Source organism: Myotis daubentonii, chromosome 12, assembly GCF_963259705.1.
Source record: "Myotis daubentonii chromosome 12, mMyoDau2.1, whole genome shotgun sequence".
NCBI classification, from domain to species: domain Eukaryota; kingdom Metazoa; phylum Chordata; class Mammalia; order Chiroptera; family Vespertilionidae; genus Myotis; species Myotis daubentonii.
Genome location: NC_081851.1, coordinates 78,514,009 through 78,535,465, shown reverse-complemented (window position 1 = coordinate 78,535,465; position 21,457 = coordinate 78,514,009). Strand labels below are relative to the sequence as shown.

Here is a 21,457-nt window from a genome sequence, read left to right as displayed (position 1 = left end):
GTGACGGGAAGTCACCGATTTAACAGAAATCCATGAAAATTTGCAGTCCCTCAGTCCTGTGTTCAAACGAGTCCTGAATTAGTCAACTAATTTTAAACGGATTAACCTTTGGGGACCTGGCATTTCTAGTAGGCTTGGCCTGCTAAAGCTCGGTGTACAACTGAATGCACTTTTTTTTATCTCTCTATGCACACCTGCAGCTGGGCTCTGAGTAGCTGCGGGGTTCCTCCCCGATGCTATGGCTTTCACAGCTGTTGTATGTCTCCCTCAGCCCTGCTTTCTCCTCGAGGGAACAGGCGCAGGGAGGTCCCTCTGCTCCCGGTTGCAGAGCTGGCGAGTTGAAGAGCTGGAATTTGAACCGGGCTCCGTGCTGTGTTCAGAAACAGATGCTGCTTTCTGTTCCTATAGGAGGCTGGGTTCTCCGAATTACTCCTTTGTCAGCTAGACCTGGGTTCAAGTTCAGAGTCCACCACTTGCCAGGTGTGTGAACTCCGGTGAGCTATCTAAGGTTCCGCATTTTCCTCCACTTTCAGGCCTGGGTGAGAGGAGGCTGTGGTGAGGGTGTAATGAGCAAATGCATAGCACAGTGCCTGGCAGAGGGCTGCTTTAACCAGCGCTAAATGCTTAGCAGGTTGTGGTTAAGCCACAGAACCCAGGGAGGACCTAGGGCCCCAGAATGAGATTTGCATGAGGGAGGGTGGGAAGGTGGGACAAGTGAAATGGCTAAACGAGTAAGTGAATGAAAAGCTACTCGATTACACCCATGTCTATTTTGTCTTTATTAAGTCCATGTTTATTTTTGTTGTTAAACCCATGTTTATTTTTTTAGGCCGTTTTCTTGGCAACAGGTCAGCACATAGCCGTGCTTTAAATTTTTTCAGTTGATCACTTTCTCTGGGTGAAATCATTATTTTGCACATTTTAGTGTGAAGTCCGGTGCCGCCCTATGGAATACAGCCTGCGTTTTTGGAAATAACGGGAAAAAAATAAGTAGTGATGGCATAAATCTGTAAAGCCAGCTCTCCCCGTCCCCTTTTTTTTGAGGGGGGGGCGAGTTATTTCTGTCTCAGTTTCTTTGAGTCTCTGGGTACTTTGAAATTGTCTCGAAATAGGGAAAAATGTGTCCTCCGTGGAAATCCCGTGTGTCCGGTTGAACGCTCCTGCAGAGCATCCCATCCCGCTTGCCCGGTCGGCTTTGTAGTTTTAAACGTCAATTTGATGCTGCGAGGAAGAAGTGAAATTTAATCTCCTTCCCTCCGGGGCCATCATTCCCTACCCTGTTGTCCTTGGTTACCTTGGAGACCTCAGTGCTGTCACAGCCCAGGGTTCTAAGTGCGGGGGTGGGGTGAGCATCTGGGATGCTTCTCTGGGCTGCCAGACCCCCAGGGACCTTGCTGTCCTTCCCCAGCGGTCAGGGTGGGAACCCGGCCTCCGGGCTGTACAGGCAAGAATGCGATTCTGGCTCAGCCAGCGTGGCTCAGTGGTTGAGTGTCGACCTTTGAACCAGAAGGTCATGGGTTCGATTCCCAGTCAGGGCTTTATCTCCAGTGTGGGGCTTATAGGAGGCAGCCGATCCGTGATTCCCTCTCATCATGGATGTTTCTCTCTCACTCTCCCACTCCCTTTGTGTCTGAAATAAAAAAATACATATATTTAAAAAAGAAAAGGAAATGTGGTTCTGAGTCTCGGCCCTCGTGATTGGTTTGACAAACAGCCCTTCCAAACCATCCCAGGCGGACAGGCTCTGACTCTGTCGGCCGGAGGACGTCACCTTCTTGCCCGTGCGTTTGCGTGTTTGAAGGTGAGGTTCTGCGGGCAGACGGGCCCCCCTAGGGTGCTGTCTGTGTTCTGAAATCTGGACTTACGTGTTCCGAAATGTTGGAGTCACTCACGGAAGAAAAGATCTTCTCTTAGTGCCCCCCCACCCCCCCATTTCATTTCTCTCCTTTTTTGTGATTAACGGTAAGAAGCACCAGTGCTCCAGGTGAGCGCAGACCCTGTCCTTCATTCCGTGGGGACTCACTGAGCCCTGCTGAGCGAGGTGCCGGGAGCCAGGGGAGTGAGTTCCCTGCGAAAGAACCTGCAGCTCAGTGGGAGGGACACACGCCCTACAAACAAGCCAGTGCGATCAGCCCGGGCCCTGGCTGCCCGAGGGTCCAGCCACGCCCAGGGAGGGAGTGGCCAGGCGCCGGGGCTGGGGTTAGGAGGCCTGGGTGGCGGCGTGTGGTTGGACGTGAAGCCGTGTGGTTGGACGTGAAGCCGTGGGAGTCGCCACATGCTTTAGTCCTGGAGGTGCCTCCATAGGGCCCTCCCTGCCGGAGGTCAGTATTGACCCACTCCCGACGCGGGGCCGGCTGGGCCTCTGGTTGGATTTTCCCAGCCACCCACTCCACAGGGCTGCTCGGGCCAGGAGCTGGGAGCAGTGCCCGGTTCTCCTCCTGCACCCACATCTCTAGGCCCCGGTGCCTTGCTCCATGGAGCACAAGCGTGACGAGCCCGCCCTGCCCCACGTGGGGGCGGGGATGCACACGGAGTTTCTCAGTGGCACTGGCCACCTTCCCGTGCTCAGTAGCGCCTGAGCCGGTGTGGCTCAGTGGGTAGAGCGTGGCCTGCCGTCGGAAGGGTCCCGGGTTCCATTCCGGTCAAGGGCACGCACCTCGGTCGCAGACATGATCCCAGGCCCTGGTCTGGCCAGGGCCCGTGTGGGAGGCAACCAATGTATGTGTCTCTCTCACATCGGTGCTTCTCTCTCTCTGCCTCTCCCTCTCCCTCCCACTCTCTCTAAACATCAGTGGAACAATAGCCTCCGGTGAGGATCGTCAAGTGCTGGCCACGTGCCTGTGGGATAGCACAGGTCCCGGGCATCCCGTCACGCTGTGCACGGGGCTCAGACCTCGCCCTTCACAGCAGGGCCCACCCCGTGAGCCTGGCAGACATCAGCGTCTCAGACCCACCTCAGGCCTGTGAGTCAGAGCCCATCGAGCAGGCACACCAGGTACATTCTGTGCACATCGCAGTGGGAGAAGGTGTTCTGGGCTGGGAGCCTGGCTGCGGACCCCTGCGGTGTCGGTAGGAGATGAGGCCCCGCCCTGAGATGCTGGCTTCATCGCTTGGGGCGGGGCCTGAGCTTTTTTCTTTTCTTTTCTTTTTTTTTTTTTTTTTTTTTGGCACCAAGAATTTAGGACTTTTCTTTTGTCCCAAAGCTGCTGAAGCAAAGTCATGATAAAGCATTCTGCTTTCCTTTATCCCCCCTCACGCATACAGGAAAGCTGTTGGTGGGGGGAATGATTTTGTACATGGGGAGAAGCAATGTAAATTCACAACTTACGGTAAGGGTTCTCTGTGCCACTCGTCGCTTTAAAACGTTTATATGGACCTCGCCGATTGGCTCCGTGGATAGAGTGTCAGCCTGTGAACTGAGGGGTCCCGGGTTTGAGTCCCAGGGAGGGCACAGGCCTGGATTGTGGGCTCGATCCCCAGCGCTGGGCGTGCAGGAGGCAGCCCATCATTGATGTTTCTCTCTCTCCCTCGCCCCTCCTCTCTGAAATAATACAAATATGGTGAAGTTTAAAAAACTAGTTCATATGGAAATCCAGTCACAATCAGCAGGGGACCCCCTGGCCATGCGCTCACAGTGGAGGTTCGGGGGGACCAGCCTGCAGGGCGCGAGAGTTCTGGGGCGCCGGCGGTCTGCCGTGATCCGGGAGGTTGCCTGTTTGAACGGATGCTGCTGTCCCTCGGCGTGTCGGGGGGCCCAGGACGGGGTTGAAGTGCCGTCGGTCACCGCTGGGGTTTCCCCCCTCGTCTTTTCTCTCTGGCGTTTATCGGGCACTTCCTGTGTGCCGGTCACGTTTTGATTTCTTTAGATGCATCAACGATTGACTTGTTTAATTCTTACAAAAACACCGCAAGGTCCAGAGAGCCTGAGCCCCTTGGCCCAGATCACAGAGCCGGGGGGGGGGGGGGGGGGGCAGGTTCGGACTCAGCATGTGGGCACCAGAGCTGCCCTGGCCCTCCGCGCCGGCCCCCCCCCCGGGACCTGGTCCCCCCGTGACCCGCACGCGCTGTAGCCAGTGGCCTCTGTTGCACTTCTCGCGTGGACGCTTCTGGACGGGCTTGCTGCTGCTCCACTTCCTCCTGCGCCTCTGGCCTGGGCTGCGGAAGCGCTTCCCGCTCTGCCGACCCGCCCAGCCCGCCACAGCGCTGGCCGTGGCCCACAGCCTGGCAGGAGGCCTGCCTGCTAACGGGATCGCGGATGACATCACCGCACTCCTGCTGAAGGTGGCTGTGTCTGCATGCCTGTGTACACACTCAGAGCTGCCAGGAAACGGGGGGCGGGGGGGGCCAGTTCCCTCTGATGATGAAGCCCGTGTCTAGGTCCCAGCAGGTGGTCAGGCTCGGGGCCTCATTCCCTAGCGCCCCACAAAGAAGCCCATTCCTGCTCCAGTTGTGTGTGTTTTTCTTAAACTCAACTCCAGTGGCTGACAGCTCCTGGAGCCTCGTTCTGTTAGGGCGGCGGTTCTCAACTTGTGGGTTGCGACCCCTTTGGCGGTCGAACGACCCTTTCACAGGGGTCGCCTAAGACCATCCTGCATGTCAGATATTTACATGACGATTCCTAACAGCAGCAACATTACAGTGATGAAGTAGCAACGAAAATAATTCTGTGGTTGGGTCACAACATGAGGAACTGTAGTGAAAGGGCCAGAAGGTTGAGAACCACTGTGTTAGGGGCTGTGCTGTGTTTTGAATTGGTTAGCGAACCTGGCACAGGTCCTGGCGTGACCTCTTGTTTCCTAGGTGACGAAACCGGGGCTCAGACAAGTGACGCGGCTGCAGGTCCCTCGCCCACAACGAGCAGCCGCCTGCGATTAGCATCCTCGCGTGTCCCTGGGGGTCTCACTCCCGCCGGCCCCTTAGTGGACCGCCTGTCGTCGGCAGGCCAGGCCATGGTTGCTGAGGTTGCCTGGGGGCCCAGACCGGTCACGGAGGCCAGCCCCTGGGAGGTGCTTAGCATCAGAGGTGCTCGCCGAGTGACCTTCACGCCCACAGGACACGACAAGGACAGACGCGCCCTCACAGACGCTGTCCCGGCTGCGTGGGCCCTGCCAGGTGGGCAAGGAGATGGGACAGTGTCCCTCTGCTGCAGCTCTGTGTTCTGAGCGGTGGCCACTGCAGGATGGGTCCCGGAGGTGGCGTGTCTGGGCGGCTTTGGGTCAAGAAGGCAGTGCCTGCAGGCAGTGCGGGAACTTGGGGAGATTCTGAAAGGAAGAGGGAATATTAAATCTCACTCCCCGTAGCCCTGGCCTGTCACTGACCAGCTCTCGGGACTCGGGCGGGTGATGTCGCTGGTCCAGCCTCCGTAGCTGAGACGAGCTGCAAGGCGTCCGCTCAGAACATGCTGTGTCCACTCCTGACCGGCTCCTCTGGGCTCTTCACGCTCGTGCATCTGAAGAGGCCGGAGGGGAGCCTGGACTTCACCTCTGTCCTTCCCCCTTTCGGTCCCTCCCCCCAGGGGCCACTGGAGTCGGCGTGGTGTGGCCTGGAGCTGAGCTGGGTTTCACGGCTGCATCGCTAGTCTGAGTTGGGAGAACGGGGGCTGTTTGCACCCAGGTCCCCTCGAAGCGGCTTTTGCTGTCTCGGCTGCAGACCTTGGTCTCGATGGTGTCTTCACTGGGTGTTGCGTCTCGGGGGAGAGCGGGTGCTGCTCACCATCACAGGGCTGCGGGTCCTTACGTAGTTTGTTTGCTGAGCTTTAAGTCAACACTGATTTTCTGATATCGAGGTTCTAAGAGCCGTCCCCAGGGTTTGGGGGGAGCCAGGGTTCTCCATCAGGAAGTTGGGGTGTTCACACTTGCTCTGTGGATTTGGTAGGGTTTCTGGGGTGGAGTGGAAAGGGCGCTAGCCGCGGGGTTAGACGAGCTGGGTCTAGTTTTAGTCGGGCCCTCACCTTGCCAGTGACCTTGAGCAAGTCACTCACCGTCTGCATGTCTGGTCTCGAGTACAGGGTTTAGACGAACTGATCTCCGACTGGAAGGCCCACGGCTCTCTGATCAGTAGATCCTGGTTCTTTGTGTCAGTCACGTAGGTTGCGTTTGTAAAGGTTTTGAGGTAAATGGTGGGGAGAAAAGTCGGCAAGCAGTGGCTGGTTTGTAGTCCTAAAAAGAAAGTGTAGTTCTGAATTAGATCTTCACGTTGATTAAAAAACAACAACTGCCCAGCCTGGCGAGGCTCAGCGTTTGAATGTTGACTTACGAACCAGGAGGTTTCGGGTTCAATTCCCCGTCAGGGCACATGCCGGGTTGTGGGCTCGATCCCCAGGGTGGGGCGTGCAGGCAGCCAGCCGATCAGTGATTCTTTCTCATCATTGATGTTTCTCTCTCTCTCTCTCCCTCTCCCCTCCTCTCTCTAATCAATAAAAACATATTTTTAAAAAAACTTTCTACGGCTTCCTGAGACACTTAAATTTGTTGTTGCTTTTTTTTTTTAATTGGCATGCAATCCACATGCCATCCATGTACCCTTTCTACAGAGTCTAGTTCAGTGAGTGCTTTCAGACATTCACCGGATTGTTCAGCCTCCCCCGAATCCAGTTCCAGAGCTTTTTTTTTTATCACCTGGGCGGAGCCCCACTCCCTTAGCAGCCCCTCCCATCCCCTTCCTCGGCCCCTGACCACCGCAGTCTTTCTGTCTCTGTAGATTTCTCTGTCCTGGACATTTCCTGTCATGGAAGTCAGACCATAGAACCATACAATAGGCGGCCTCGGGTGCCTGGCTCCTGGCACTCAGCAGACTGTTACATCCCTGCTGTATCGTGTGTCTGTGCTTCATTCCTTTTTCTCTGAAAAATAGCCCGAAGTATGGATAGCCTTTCCCCCCACCTAGTCGTCAGTTGATGGACATTTGCGTTGTTTCCCCCAGGGGCGATTTTGAATCGTGCTGCTGTGGACACTCTTGTCCGCGGTCTTGGGTGGGTAGCTGTGTTCTCAGCTCTGTCGGGTGTACCCCGAGGAGTGAGCTTGCCGGCTCCTGTGGTAGGTAACGCTGTTGTCTGTAGGGGCCGCGCACCTTACAGTCTAACGGCAGTTTGGGTTCCAGTTTCTCCGCCTCATTGTCAACACCTACCACATCTGCCTCTTATTGTAGCCGCCCTGGGGGGCGGGGAGGCCGGGTCTCCTGGACTTGATGGACATGTCCCTGTGGGTGCCTGCTGGTGCCGAGTGTTCGGAATTCACTGAGCAGACTGGAAGATGTGCTGCCTGGCCTTTAGTTGCAAAATAAGTTAGTGGGAACGTCAGGTGTGTTGGTAGATAGGCTTCGACATGGGCCTCGCTCAGCTGGCCAGGGGTGTGGCGGTCCCTGGGAGGTGCCCAGCCGGGAGCCAGCCCGTGGGGTTTGCTGCTCGGGGTGGCTCTCTGGTTGCGTCTTTCTGTGAGGTCGTCGCGCTGTTCGGCTGGTGTATGAGCATCGCCCTCGCTTGCTCCCAGGGAGACCGCTCGGTCCTTGACAAAGGTCGTGATGGAGAGGCCTGGTTTTCTCCTCGCCTTGTGCGTCCTCCTGTTTGTCTTTTCCTTTTCTTGCAAACGGATTGGGGTGTGTTTGCTCCGAAGGCTGCTGGGCGGCCGGAACCTGCCCCTCTGTGGCCGAGGCTGTACTTGCCACGTGAGGGGCTTCAGGTTTGGAAAGGGTGCTGCTGGGTTGGGCTGTCCCAGGGAGACAAGATGGCTCTTCGCGGGTCCCCCTTCCTCTCTTCCCTCCTCCACGCTGCTGTTCCCGGCGTTTCCTGGGGGACTCCGTGGCTTATGCTGCATTTGGGGCAGCTTAGCGCGCGCATCTTCCTCCTTTCCCTGCCTTCTCTCCCCTCTTCACTCATGGGGTGCGTTTTCAAACCTTCGGGGCCTGGGTTTTCTTTTTCTTTATAATTTTATTGATTGATTTGAGAGAGAGAGAGAGAGAGAGAGAGGAAGGGAGAGAAAGAGAGAGGGAGAAACATCGATTTGTGGACTTAGAGGCCTGATGCACGAAATCCGTACAAGGGGCTTGGCCCTCATAGCCCCTGCTTCATCCTGAAGGTCGTCCTGAAGGACTTTCCCCTGTTTGGCTCTCCAGTCTAATTAACATATTACGCTTTTATTATTATAGATCCATTGGCTGCTGCTAGTCTGTGTCCTGACCGCAGATCGAACCCACAACCTTGGGGTATCGGGACAATGCTCTGACCAACTGAGCCACCCGGGCAGGGCCCGTGTTTTCTCTTTCTTCTTTCTTTTTTTCCTTGTGTTTCTTTTTAAAGGAAGCTATTCCCGAGGGGATGGGTTGGGGGTAGGAGGGGCTTTAACATGGGATTTTAGGCCAGACCTGTCTCCTGCCTCCTCGTCTGTCACTGCAGCTGTGGCGATGACAGGTTGCGGCCTCCTGTGTTTCCCAGAACCGGGCTTATTGTTGTCCTGTGAGCGTGATTTCTCACCTTCTGTGGCTGCGCTGGGAGGAGCTGGGAGGAGCTTGGTCGCTGGCGTGCAGCCTTCTTTATGGTCAGAGCAAAGTCAGGGGTCTGATGGGTCTCAGGGCGCAGTTGCAGCTAACAGGACATCTCTTGGGGCTCCTGTTTCATTTGCTCTTTTAATTTATGGGCCTCCCTGCCTCCCTGCCTCCCTCCCTCCCTCCAGGCGCCTGGAGGAGGGGCCCAGGCCTGCTCCGCCCACAGAGGCACGAGCTGCTCTGACACTGTTACATGTTTGGTCTGAAAGAGGGAGTAACAGTGGCCGCAGAGGAGTGTTTCAGAAATTTGCTATTGTTTTTCCAAAAAAGCACCAATGTGCTATTAGGTTGAACAATTGGAGCCAGCAAGCCAAGGGCACGCTAGAACCTGGAAGGAAACGGAGACCCTGGAAGAGGAGAGCGGCGACTGGGAAGGAAGCCCGTTGGGTCTCTGTGGCGTCAGTGACCCTCGGGGCCCAGAAAAGGCATGCGATGCCGCCTGCCTGCGGGTGTGGCTCGGTTGGCTGAGTGTCGTCCCGGACACCGAAAGGTCATGGGACTGATTCCGGCCAAGGCACGTGCCCAGGTTGCAGGTGTGTATGGCCGGCAATCGATCAATGTTTCTCTCTCTCCCTTTCCCTTCCTCTCGCTCTAAAATCAATGAAGGATTGACTTAGGGTTCCAGATCCTCCACCTCATTGGGTAAGGATTCTTTTTTAAATACAAGACCCTGCAGTCTTGGCCGTGGAGGGAGGGAGAGAGGACGAGACTCCCGGGCCCCGAGGGTCGCTGGGAGCCACAGCAGGCGCGGTGCTTGCTGTCAAGACTGGGCCTTACGACAGTCAAAGGCAGCGGCTGCGGCAGGAGGCGAGCCTGTCCTCCCGAAGGCGGCCCCGTGGAGAGACTGCGTTTTCCTGGGTGGTTTTGACGAGCTTTAGTTCGCGGAGAAAGTTAATTATGTGGCATGTCTCCTGCCTTCAGTGTCGGCTCGAATGCCGCGCAGGGGGGCCCGGCGAGTCCGTCTGTCTGCAGGACGCACGGACAGACGGACGGGAGGGCAGCCGGGCCCCTGTCTGCTCTGAGGACACGGGGACAGCAGGATGAGCCCTGTGGTGCCTCCGCTGACCTGTGAACCCCAGGACCTCCTTGGAGTTGGGGAGCTTCAGAATCCAAACTCCCGGGGGCCACTGCGTTCAGGCGGGACCCCTCCAGCTGTGCCTGGGGCTGTGAGGTGCCTGGGGCAGGAACGAGTCTGCCTCGTCTCCCCGTCCTCAGAGCCCAGCATGCTGCCCAGCACGGATGGGGGTCTCTGGAAATGTTGAAGGTCAAGGTCTAGGTCATCTCCATTCTGTGGTTTTCTGCCTCCCCCTAAAGCAGCGGTTCTCAACCAGTGGGCCATGACCCCTGAAAATACATCCTGCATATCAGGTATTTACATGACGATTCATAACAGTAGCAAAGTTACAGTCATGAAGTAGCAACGAAAATGATGTTATGGTTGGGGGTCACCACAACATGAGGAACTGTATGAAGGGGTCGCGGCGTTAGGAAGGTTGAGAACCACTGCACCTAAAGGGTTTGCTGTACTTATAGAAATCAGTGTGTTTGATGTGCAAAGTCAAGGTTGTGGTGCCAGCCTTTGAAACGATCAGAGGACCAGGAAAATCGCTGTTGAGAGCCATCAAATCTCTACCCTGTAACACATCCCAGTGCAAGTACCGTTTCTTCATGGAGCAGTGTGTCCATCATGCCTTCCCTTCTGCCACACCGTCCCCAACACACCCAGCCCATCAGAACTGCTTGCTTTCCTCGACTCTTAGAGCAATCGGTCTTGGACTATCTTGGTTCATCCCTCTTTGATCCATCTGTCCATCCACCTATCTATCCATGGAGCCTTCAGTCCACTGATGGGTCCATTCATTGGTCCATCTGTCCGTCCGCCCGCCCGTCCCTGGGACAGACCTGGGATGTGTGCCACCCCCTTCAGTCCCTCCTTGTCGGAGCGCAGGCTGCGGGGAGGACGGGTGTTGGGCGCCTGTGTCCTGCGGGCCGGACCCCGCGGCCCTCCCCCTGGCATTCCGTGATGGAGGTCTCCCTGGACCTGCTTCCTGTGTTTGTGTTCGTACTTCCTGCGGCCAAACTGCGAACTCCTGAGCCCAGGAGCTGCTTTTTCATAAGAAGCTGTTACTTTCCTTTCCACTCGACTGTTTGAAAGCCTGGTGGGTGGGCAGCAGCCTCCCGGGGGCGTGTGGCTTCACAAAACAGGGTCCTTAGTGGTCGCCCTGGGCCCGAGCCAGGATCCGACGTCTCTCGTCAATGAAAAACGCGCTGTGCCCAGAACCACCAGGGTATCCGGGAGCCACTCAGTGATCGTTGGGTTGGGTTTTTAAAGGTGCGGGCGTGGCATCTCTGGGTACCCGCGCCTGCACACAGCCCGCGTGCTTAGCAAGGTCTTCGTGCAGCGTCTTTATCTCAAAAGATAAAGTGTTGTTACTCTGTTGCTGTCTTTATTGTTATTTTATTAGTTTTTAAATATTTTTATTGATTTCAGAGAGGAAGGAAGAGGGAGAGAGAGATAGAAACATCAATGGTAAGAGAGAACCGTGGATCGGCTGCCTCCCGTATGCACGCCCCCCACTGGGGATGGAGCCCGCAACCCGGGCCTGTGCCCTGACCGGGAATCGAACCCTGACCTCCTGGTTCCTAGGCTGACGCCCAGCCCCTGAGCCCCGCCGCCGGACCGTCTGGCAGTATTTACCGTTGAGTGGAGCGTCTTTGGGAGTCTGGCTTCCTTCCGTGTTAAAATGCACTCCCTCGTGTGTCCCAGTGAGCATTCTGGTCTCGCTGCCGAGTTCTGCTTTCCTCCCTCCCGTCCGCGCGGTTAGCCTGCAGGAGAAGGAGAGGGGTCAGGTGGGAGCTGAGTGGCACCCGGGTTTCCGTCCGTCCGTCCGTCCGTCCTGCCCCCACGTTTCCCTCCTCTCACTCCTTTGCTGGCTGTGCTTTGCTGTTTGAGTCCAGGGCTCCTCTGTGGGGAGGGGCGGTCGGGTGGCTGCAGGGGACAGAGCCCTGGGGCTGAGAGGTGCGTCTGAGTTGCGTTGACACGGCAGATGGCGGCACCTTCGCCCTGAGCGAGCTCGTCTGTGCGGGGAGGGGGTGGTCTCCAGCTGCTGCCGCCTCGACAGGCCGCAGCCACGGTGCCTGGGCCCTGGAATTTCTCGGCATTCAAGGGACAGCAGACTGTGTGAGCCGCACACCCGTATGCAAATGATTTCTATTGATACCTAATGTATGTAGATTTATGCGGCTCAGTAGAGGAGACAGTATGCGCTTCCCATAGTGCTGTGCACCTGGAGTGTTAGTTTTATGGGCACAGTCATGTGTCCTCAGTCCTACTTCCTTCTGCTTCTCAGGGACATTTCCATCACCTGCAGGCCCTCACTGTACCCCAAAGGCCCTCACTGCACCCCAAAGGCCCTCACTGCACCCCAAAGGCCCTCACTGGCACCCCAGAGGCCCTCACTGCACCCCAGAGGCCCTCACTGCACCCAAAGGCCCTCACTGGCACCCTGAGGCCCTCACTGCACCCCAAAGGCCCTCACTGGCACCCTGAGGCCCTCACCTCACCCCCATGGTCCTCACTGCACCCCAGTGGCCCTCACTGCACCCAAAGGCCCTCACTACACCCAAAGGCCCTCACTGCACCCCAAAGGCCCTCACCGCACCTCAAAGACCCTCACTGTACCCAAAGGCCCTCACTGCACCCAAAGGTCCTCACTGGCACCCTGAGGCCCTCACGTGCACCCCAATGGCCCTCACTGCTCCGGCCTGGGTTCCGGTCAAGAACCCCCAGCTCCAGAGGCTCCCCTGTCTGCGGGGGAGGGGGAGGGGTGGGGGGTGGAGGGTCATGCTGGGCTTAGTGTGCATGAAGGGGCGCTGGCCTCACCCTCCGAAGGCGTTGGTTGAGAGCAGCTCCGAGGTGATGGAGTTTGCGTATTCCTCCTCATTCATCGGGGCTGCGGGCTCTGACAGGCGCGGGGCTGTTTACGAACATGAACAGAGCCCGGTTTCTAGGCCACAGGCTCCCAGGTAAGCGGGTGTGTGAGCACAGTTACACTCCGGCTTGGTGAGGCTTGGTGAGCGCGGTGGGAGAGGCAGTCCTGTGGCAGCCTGCGGAGTGGACAGGCTGGCTGCCCAGGTCCTGTAGGGCCCAGTGGTGGTGACGTGGCACTGGGTCTCCTGTCACCGCGGCTGAGCCCGTGAGGTCTCTGGACCCGGCTGCTGCAGTGCCGGCTCCCCCGCGGGCGGGCCCATCCCCATTGCCAGGCTGTCCCTGGGGGTGGGGGGGTGGGGAGGGGAGCAGCTCCCACCTGTGGCCTGGGCTCCGGAGAACCACGATGCCACAAGCCGTGCCCGGTCTCCTGAGCCACCCGACCAAGGGGACATCCCGGCCTCCGTCTCAGCGGGAGCGGGACAGGCGGGGAAGGCAGGGACGCCTCCCCACGGGAGGGAAGGTTCGCAGGGAAACGCCTGCCTTTTCTAATCGCTGCAAACCCTTTCAATCAGATGGGAGGGGCTCTGTGTGGGTTTTGCGGGAAGGCAGCCAGGAAGGCCAGGCGGGGGCCAGGCTGTTTGGGCACAGAGCCCGCGGGGGGTTGGGGGGGGCGGGGACTGGAGGGGGAGCTGGGGTGCAAGGGAGGCCCTTGGCTGGTTCACCTGGTCAGACGTCAGCTTCCCGCCTCCTGACCACGCAGACCTGCCCCCTGCCCGGGTCGGTCCCGGAGGGAGCTCGCCGCTGGCGGGCCTCTGTGGTCGCTGCCGGGCACTTTCCCTGCCCACTTCCTTCCCTTTCTCCTCGCAGCAGCCTGGGCGAGAGCTTCCCTTTCTGCAAGCGAAGGCGCCAGCAGCGAAGGGAAGGTGGGCACAGGCGGGCCTGGCTCTCTGGCGGGTCCTGCCTCCCACCCTCCGGGCAGGACGGGCCACTCTGCAGGGGGCAGGGGGGGCCTCCCTTTGGCCCTTCACTGGTTGGCCTCGGTCTGGGGGGTGTGTTCTGGACGCACATGAAGCCCCGTCTAATTCGAGTCCCACCTGTGTGGGCATCGCGTGGGGGGAAGGGCCCGGGCTTTATACCGACTTGGGTTCCGGTCCAGAATCAGGCCGGCCTGCCGCCTGCTTAGCGAGTGCCGTGAGCTGTGCTCTTTGTACCACAAAGCGGCCGCCTCCGGGAAGCCAGGCTCAGCCTAGTGCCCGCGGGACACCTGGGCGCCTGCCGGGCTTGTGTCCCGAGAGCCCTGTCCTCACCCCCACCCCTGCCCTGCTCCTGCTGCCTCCTGCCTGTCTGAGGGCCATGTTCTGGCTCATGGGCACCCCTGGAGCAGCAGGCCCGCTGTCTCTGGTCCTGGGCATCCCCCTGCCTTGAGTGTCCCCCGGCCCTGGGTGTCCCCTGACCCTGGGCGTTCCCCAGTCCTGGGCGTCCCCAGCGTGTGCGCTCCGCGTCCCCATGCTGGTTCTGTGGGCCCGACCCTCCCCCCTCGTGCAGTGCGCTCTTTGCAGACTCCCCCCCTGAGCATCACACTTGCCACCCTTGGGCCGGGGACGGCTGCTTTTAGGCCACCTGCCCCAGCCCCAGAATGACGGCCGGCACACAACACGCGTAGCACATGTTTGTTGAATGAATGACACGGACCGGCAGGCCAGCTGAGGTTGCAGCTCCCAGGGGCTGGTGGGGTGGTTTATGGGAACACTGTTTCTCCGGCCCCTGGTATTAGTGGTTTATGGGAACGTGGTTTCTCTGGCCGCTGGTGTGACTGGTTTATAGAGACCTTGTTTCTCTGGCCGCTGGTGTGACTGGTTTATAGAGACCTTGTTTCTCTGGCCATGGAAAGAGACTTGAATCGCGGAAGATACTGTTTGACAGGTTGAATGAGTGAGCGTTGATGCTTAAAGAGGTAGGGAGATTTGAGGGGCTCGATCGGTTAGGAGGCCACCGTGAGGGTGGACGGGATGCCGGGGCCTTGCCCTCTGAGGAGGGGACCCCGTGCGCCCGGCTGCCGCCTTGTTCCGGCTCCGTCCCCGGCAGGGCTCCTGGTCACCTGCGCGGTTCCAGCGGCTGCTTAATAGGAAGGGAACCTGCCCACCTGGCGCCGTGCTTTCTTCTCCTCAGTGGGCCAAGGGCGTTTCTTGTAGATTCAGAACCGGCATCTAATTGTCCTCCGAGAGGCGAGGGGGCAGGAGGCGAGAGGCGGACGTTAGGCCCCCAGGGCTGCTGTGGCGATAGGGATCCTGTCCCTGTGACGGTGATAATGGGATAACGGAGGCTGGTATGGGGAGGGGGGGGCTTTAAGAGCCTGTCAGATAGTAGAGGAATTGAGAAGCCCTGGGGCCCAGCGGCCGGTCGCCTGGCTTCCCTCGTGTCTTCCCGAGTGTCCTCCCACGTGTCGTGTCCTCTGGGAATTTATTTACTTGTTCACGTTAAGGCCTCCAGGATCAACGTGGAGACCAGGTGACGGTCACCTCCGCGAGAGGCGTTCATGCTGTTTGTTTGTTTGATTTTGCAGGCCCTGCTCCCTCTCTGGTGTGGCTCATCTCTTTCAGGAACAGGTTTTTATAAATTCCTCGGCTGTCCCTCGTTGGCTGGCGCTGCTGGAATGTGTGTGGCAGCCCAGGACCAGTGCGTGTGTCAGGAACAAAAGGACGAGGAGATGGGGGCCTCTCCCAGGAGGCGTCGGTTCCTCCTCAGCCCCCCGAGATGGGTAGGGCACCTGCTTTGGAAACGGTGGAAGCTGAACTCAGACACCGATTTCACCCACTGACACCCGGATGGCCCTGGGCAGATCAGCTGTTTACTTAACAACCACTTACAAAGCGCGTAACCGCGTGCCAGGTGCTGTGTGTCAACAGACGTTACATGTATTTAGTCCTGTGACACCCTGTGGGCAGGTGCCGTGTGGCCCCGTGTTTAACGAAGAGGAAGCTGGGACACAGTTTAAGGATTTCCCAGGACCACACAGCGGTAAAGCAGGCGTGTCAACCCCTGCCTGATTCTTTTTTTTAAAATTTTCTAATGTCTTTTTATTGATTTCAGAGAGGAAGGGAGAGAGAGAGAGAAAAACATCAGTGATGAGAGAGAATCCTTGATGGGCTCCTCCTGCACACCCCCTACTGGAGATCGAACCCACAACCCAGGCCTGTGCCCTGACCAGGAATCAGAGCGTGACATCCTGGTTCATAGGGCGACGCTCAACCCCTGAGCCCCACCAGCTGGGCCAGCCTGGCTCTCGAGTCACTGTACGCTGCCCCTCAGCATTCTGACCTTGAGCTCCCTGAATCCGTAACTGGTAATAATACCGCCTGGGTACAGGATGGGCGTGAGAATTAGGTGAGAAGATGGAGGTAGAGCCTGGAGCCCAGAGCCTGTGGCCTGCTGGGGGCTCCTGGCAGCTGCTGCCGCCTCAGGTAGTGGAGGGAGGCTGGGAGGACACAGGACACCAATGCAAGGCAACGGTGCTGGGTGCTGAGGGCGCTGGTGCCTGAGATCCTTCCTCCAGGCCCTAGGAAGCCCCGAGGTGGGGGGGCCATGACTCACTGGCTGTGAAGCAGGCCCCGCCCAAAAGCTGGGGCTCTGCCGTGAGAAAGCCCAGGTTTGAGCCGATGGGTGGGCCTGGAGGTGCAGGAAGATGGGTCTGCTGGGGTGCAGGGCCCAGGGGCGGACTCCCGCTGAGCAGGGGCGGGTGAGGCGGCGGGCTGGTCGCCCACTCGGGGCCAGGTGTCCGGGCCAGCAGAGCGTGCTCCTGCCCTGCGCGGGCGCTGAGCTGTGCGCGTGGCCGCTGCTCTTTCCTCACACGTTCTCCACACCTTCCTTGCAGTGGGTTTCTAGAAATGCCCTGGACCCTGTGACTCACTGATTGGCGCGTCCTGTTTGGGGAAGTGTGGAGGGAGGGGCTGAGGGATGCCCGCCCCCCCCCCCCTCGCCTGGCTTCTGGAGCTGAGTTTCTCCAGGTGTTTGGCTGCCCTGCCTGGACCTATGCGTGCCCACCGGCACTGTCCCTCCCGTGCTGTCGGCAGGATCTGTGGGCAGCTGCAGATTGGGGGGAGCAATCAGCTCAGAGGTGGGGCCTGGGTTTTGTTTTTGTTTAATTGGTTTTTAGAAGGAGAGAGATAGAGAGAGAAACATTCCTGAGAGAGAAACATCATCATGGATCCGCTGCCTCCTGCACGTACCCCACTGGGGATCGAGCCTGCAACCTGGGCGTGTGCCCTGACTGGGAATCGAACTGAACCGGCGACCTCTTGCTTCTGGGTCAATGCTCAACTACTGAGCCACACAGGCTGGGCATGGGTTTTGAACCTGACTGAGTTAGGCGGCCTTTTGACCAAACAGCTGGCTGTCTCCATATGTGTGTGTGTGTGTGGGGGGGGTGCACGGGACTCAGACAGCGCTGCTTGCAGGAGTCCTCTGAGCAGCAGCTGGGGAGCACACGGTGCACACTTACCACGCGAGAGTTAAAGGGAAATTTAAAGATGGATGAAATTGTAAAAAAATTAAAAGCAATCTATTACCCCATTAGTGTGTGTGTGTGTGTGGTGTGTGTGGTGTATGTGTAGGGATGTGTCTGTAGTGGTGTGTGTATATGTAGTGGTATGTGTGTATATGTGTAGGTGGTGTGTGTGTTGCGGTGTGCGTGTGGTGGTGCGTGTATGTGATGGTGGGTGTATATGTGTAGGTGGGTGTGTATGTGTAGTGGGTTGTGTGTGTATTGTTTGTGTGTGTAGTGGTGTGTGTATATGTGTAGATGGTGTGTGTTGTGTGTGTAGTGGTGTGTATGTGTAGGAATGTGTATGGTGGTGTGTGTGTGATGGTGTGTGTATATGCGTAGGTGGGTTGTATGTGTAGGGGTATATGTGTGTGTAGTGGGTGTGTATGTGTTGTGGTTTGTGTGTGTAGTGGTATGTGTGATGGTGTGTGTATATGCGTAGGTGGGTTGTATATGTAGGTGGGTATGTATGTGTAGTGTGTGTGTTGTGGTTTGTGTGTGTAGTGGTGTGTTTGTGTAGGAATGGGTCTGTGTAGTGGTATGTGTGATGGTGTGTATATATGTATAGGTGGGTGTGTATGTGTAGTGGGTGTGTGTGTTGTGTGTATAGTGGTTTGTGTGTGTAGTGGTGTGTATGTGTAGGAATGGGTCTGTGTAGTGGTGTGTGTGGTGGTGTGTGTGTGATGGTGTGTGTATATGCGTAGGGGGCTTGTATATGTGGGTGGGTGTGTATGTGTGTGTGTTGTGGTTTGTGTGTGTAGTGGTGTATGTGTGGTGTGTGTATACGTGTAGATGGTGTGTGTGGTGTGTGTATAGTGGTTTGTGTGTGTAGTGGTGTGTATGTGTAGGTGTGTGGTGGTTGTGTGTAGGGGTGTGTGTGTGTGTGTAGTGGGCGTGTGTATGAAACACACACCACAGAGCCTTTGCTTTGGGAACGGTGCCCTGCTTCAGAATGGAGCGCTGCAGCGCGTGTCCAGCACGTTCACATTCTTCTTGATTTTCTTCCTTTCTCTTCCTGCGCCGGTGAAGGTTTGTTTCCGGAGGTGGTTGACTTCTGGGTTATTTCCTTGTTGGGAGCTGCCTCCGAGGGGCGGAGCCTGTTCTCGCCTGTGGGGGGCTTGGCGCTCTGAGGGCACCGGACGGGATGGGGCGGAAGCCTCAGAGGCCTGGAGCGGAGGCCGGGAGGGGCAGACAGGCAGACCCGGGAGAGGCGGAGAGGCAGGCGGTGCAGGGCTCAGCCCCAGGCCTGAGGTCAGGGCCTGGGCAGGAGTGGGAGTGGGGGGAGGACTGGCCGGCAGAGCAGGCGGAGGGAGCCCTCCATGCCTGGCTCGGGGCTGAGTAAGGGGTGGGACAGGCTGGTGGGTGGGGGGTAGGAAGGAGGGCAGGGAACCTGCTCCGTCCGCTGGCTGTGGCTGCTCTGACTTTGCTTTGACCGGTGAAGATGGAGGCGTCCCAGCTTCGTCGCGAGCTGGCCTGGGCCTTCCTGGGGCCTCGCATGAGCAGGAGCGGCGGGCCCTGTGTCCCTTCTGGGGGGAGGCAGCGTCGCTGGGTCCGTCTGCTGTGCGAGGGGAGGCTGGGCTCCAAGCCACCAGGACGGACGGTCAGGTCTGACCTAGGAACGCGCACTGCACACAGTAGGCTCACTGCTCCTGCCTGCGTGGGGAGTGGCTGTCTCGAGAAAAACCGGTAGACAGGTCGCTCCCTACACAGGTAAAAAGTGTATTTATTCCAACATGAACGGCCAGGTAAAGAAGTTACGGGCGACTAGCCAGTGTGTCTCAGTGGATAGAGCATCGGCCTGCAGACTGAAGGGTCCCGGGTTCGATGCTGGCCAAGGGCACAGGCCTGGTTTGCGGGCTCGATCCCCAGTGTGGGAGTGTGCAGGAGGCAGCTGATCCATGATTCTCTCTCATCACTGATGTTTCTCTCTCCCTCTCCCTTCCTCTCTGAAATCAATTAAAAAAGAAGAGGAGGAGGAAGTTAGGGGCGAGCGGCGCTGTCTGCCGTGTGGTTCCGTGGCTGTGGTTCCGTGGGCCGCGTGCAGCTCGCTGGCGTGTGCTCCCTGTGGTTTCCCTCCCCCCAGCTGGGCGGGGCCTGCAGGTGCCGTGCGGAGCCTGGTCCGGCCATGCTCACCAGGTCTGTGCCCCGGGGGCTGCCGGGTCTTGCACACGGATCCCTGCGTGACTGCACGGAAGAGACACGCTCACGTCCGCCGTGCCGCCATGTGCTCTGTGTCTAACGACCCCCCTCTGGTCTCCGGGAGGAACCTCGGTGTCCGCGGCCGAGCCCCTCCCTCCGCCTGGAGCCCGTGTCCGCACCCGGAGCCCCAGCGCTAGTAGACCGGGGGAGCCGGGAGCCTCAGCGTGACCCTCAGGGTCTGTCACCGTGTCCGCTGTGTGCAGCCTCGGGGGCCGCAGCCCGAGCCCCGCTCGCTCCCATCCCCGTGTCACCGAGAAGCCTCCCTCCGGCCTCTTCTGAGAGTCGAGTCAGAGATTCCCCGAGACGGGGCCGCAGGGCTTGACGTGTTTCAGGTCCAAGTGCAGCGCTGTGTGAGCGTGTGTGTGAGCGAGAGAGTATGTGTGTGCATGTGTGAGCATGTGTGTATGAGAGCATGTATGTAAGCATGTGCGCGCGTGTGTGAGTGCGCACGTGTGTGAGTGCGCACGTGTGTGAGGGGGGAGGCTGTGCTCTGAGCCCTGCGGTCCAGCCCTGTTTCCTGTTCTGCTCTCTTGCGGTGTAAGTGACTTCTGACAAGTCGGACGTAAAGAATGCAGTTCAATGAGCTGGTGATCGAGATATGGGGCATTGCCGCCACCCACCCAGTCCCTTCCCCACTCCCCTCCCCACTTCCCTCCCCAGTGCCCTCCCCACTCCCCTCCCCAGTTCCCTCCTGCTGGAATCTCACTCGGGCGGCTGGTAGCTTTTTTTTTGGTAAATTCCTTAGTGATTTTGAAGTAGATGGTCCTGTCATCTGTGACTCGCGGCTGCCTTTTTCCTTCCGGTCCGTGTGCCTCTCCCTCCTGTCCTTGCTCTCTTGGCGGGCAGGTAGGCGTCCCTGCCGGTGCTGACCTCTGACCTCTGACCTCTGGGCCAGCACAGGTGACGTGCCTGCCTTTATCAGATGCCTCCCGCTCCAGGCTGCGAGCGCTTCCGTCACGAAGGGCGGTTCAATGTTGTCGACGGCCGGCCGTGGCCACGTGGCTTCCGCTGGGCTTGTTGACGCGGGGAGTGACGTTGTGTTTCTGACGCTGCGCCGCCCTGTGGGGTGGGCGCCGTGGGCGCAGGGCGCACAGATGCCGTGCCCTCGTGCTGGGGTTTGAGGAGCGCCGCCTGCACGCCCTGCCGTCCACTCGGAGCGGACAGTGGCCCCTGGGCGTGAAGCGTTGCTTCTGCGTCTGATCCGTGTGCATAGAACCCGCTGGCCTCTGGGCCACTTCATTGTATTTAAAAGCATATATTTTTATTAATTTCAGAGAGGAAGGAAGAGGGAGAAAGAGATAGAAACACCAATGATGAGAGAGAACCATTGATTTGCTGCCTCCTGCACGCCCCCAACTGGGGATCAAGCCCACTACCTGGGCATGTGCCCTCGACTGGAACTGAACCACGATCTCCTGGTTCACAGGTCAACGCTCAACCCCTGAGCCACACCGGCCGGCATTTCATTGTATTTTGAGTAGCGTGACGGCATGTGTGCGGGGGGCGGGGCCAGCAAGCCCTGCGGCCTCTAGTACACGCCAGACACGAGACCAGTGCGGCCTCTTAGGCCTCTAACGGCCCAGCGGCGTAGGCACATTCCCTTCATCTTACCAATGAGGACGCGGGGTCCTCCTGGGAAGGGAAGGGAAGTGAATTCCACGCCCCCTGCCGTTAACGGAGCACCGTTCCATGGCAACCCTCCAGCCCATCGAGCTGGCGTGAACATCGCCATGGGCAGCGCCCTCGTGTCCTACAGAAGATACGGGTGGGTTCCGTCACCGCGGGCCGCGCGCCGGGGAGAGCAGGGCTCGGTGTGGGTCCGGGGCCTCCGTTCCCACGGGGAGTCCTGTTCCCTCTGCTGCCACCTCCGGGGCTGGTGTGTGTGAAGGAACGCAGCCGGGATGAAACAGCGGACAGTTCCCTGGAACCACGTAGACGAGATGTTTAACGTGCATCTTCCCAGCCCCCTCGCAGGACGAGCACAGCAGTGCACGCCCCAGCCCAACAGCGTTCGCTCCCACGTCTACCTGTTGAGACCACAGTCTTGCTTCTCAGTGCAGCCTATGTCCACGAAGGGGGTTTTATTTTTTTAAAATATATTTTATTGATTTTTTACAGAGAGGAAGGGAGAGGGATAGAGAGTTAGAAACATCGATCAGCTGCCTCCTGCACACTCCCCACCGGGGATGTGCCCGCAACCCAGGTACATGCCCTTGGCCGGAATCGAACCTGGGACCCTTGGGTCCGCA

At 58.4% G+C, this 21,457-nt stretch overlaps 1 protein-coding gene across 8 annotated transcripts in view; it reads left to right on the top strand.

The window, feature by feature from the left end:
* ASAP2 (ArfGAP with SH3 domain, ankyrin repeat and PH domain 2) overlaps positions 1-21,457 on the top strand; it is a 91,459-nt gene that overhangs the window by 3,064 nt on the left and 66,938 nt on the right. For 3 of the 8 annotated variants that reach the window (XM_059660569.1, XM_059660570.1, XM_059660568.1), the window contains exon 2: positions 2,804-2,995. The exons of the other annotated variants lie outside the window; for them this stretch is intronic. In XM_059660569.1, the coding sequence (XP_059516552.1) occupies positions 2,804-2,995 (192 nt within the window). The remainder of the gene's footprint in view (positions 1-2,803; positions 2,996-21,457) is intronic. 8 annotated transcript variants of the gene reach the window in all.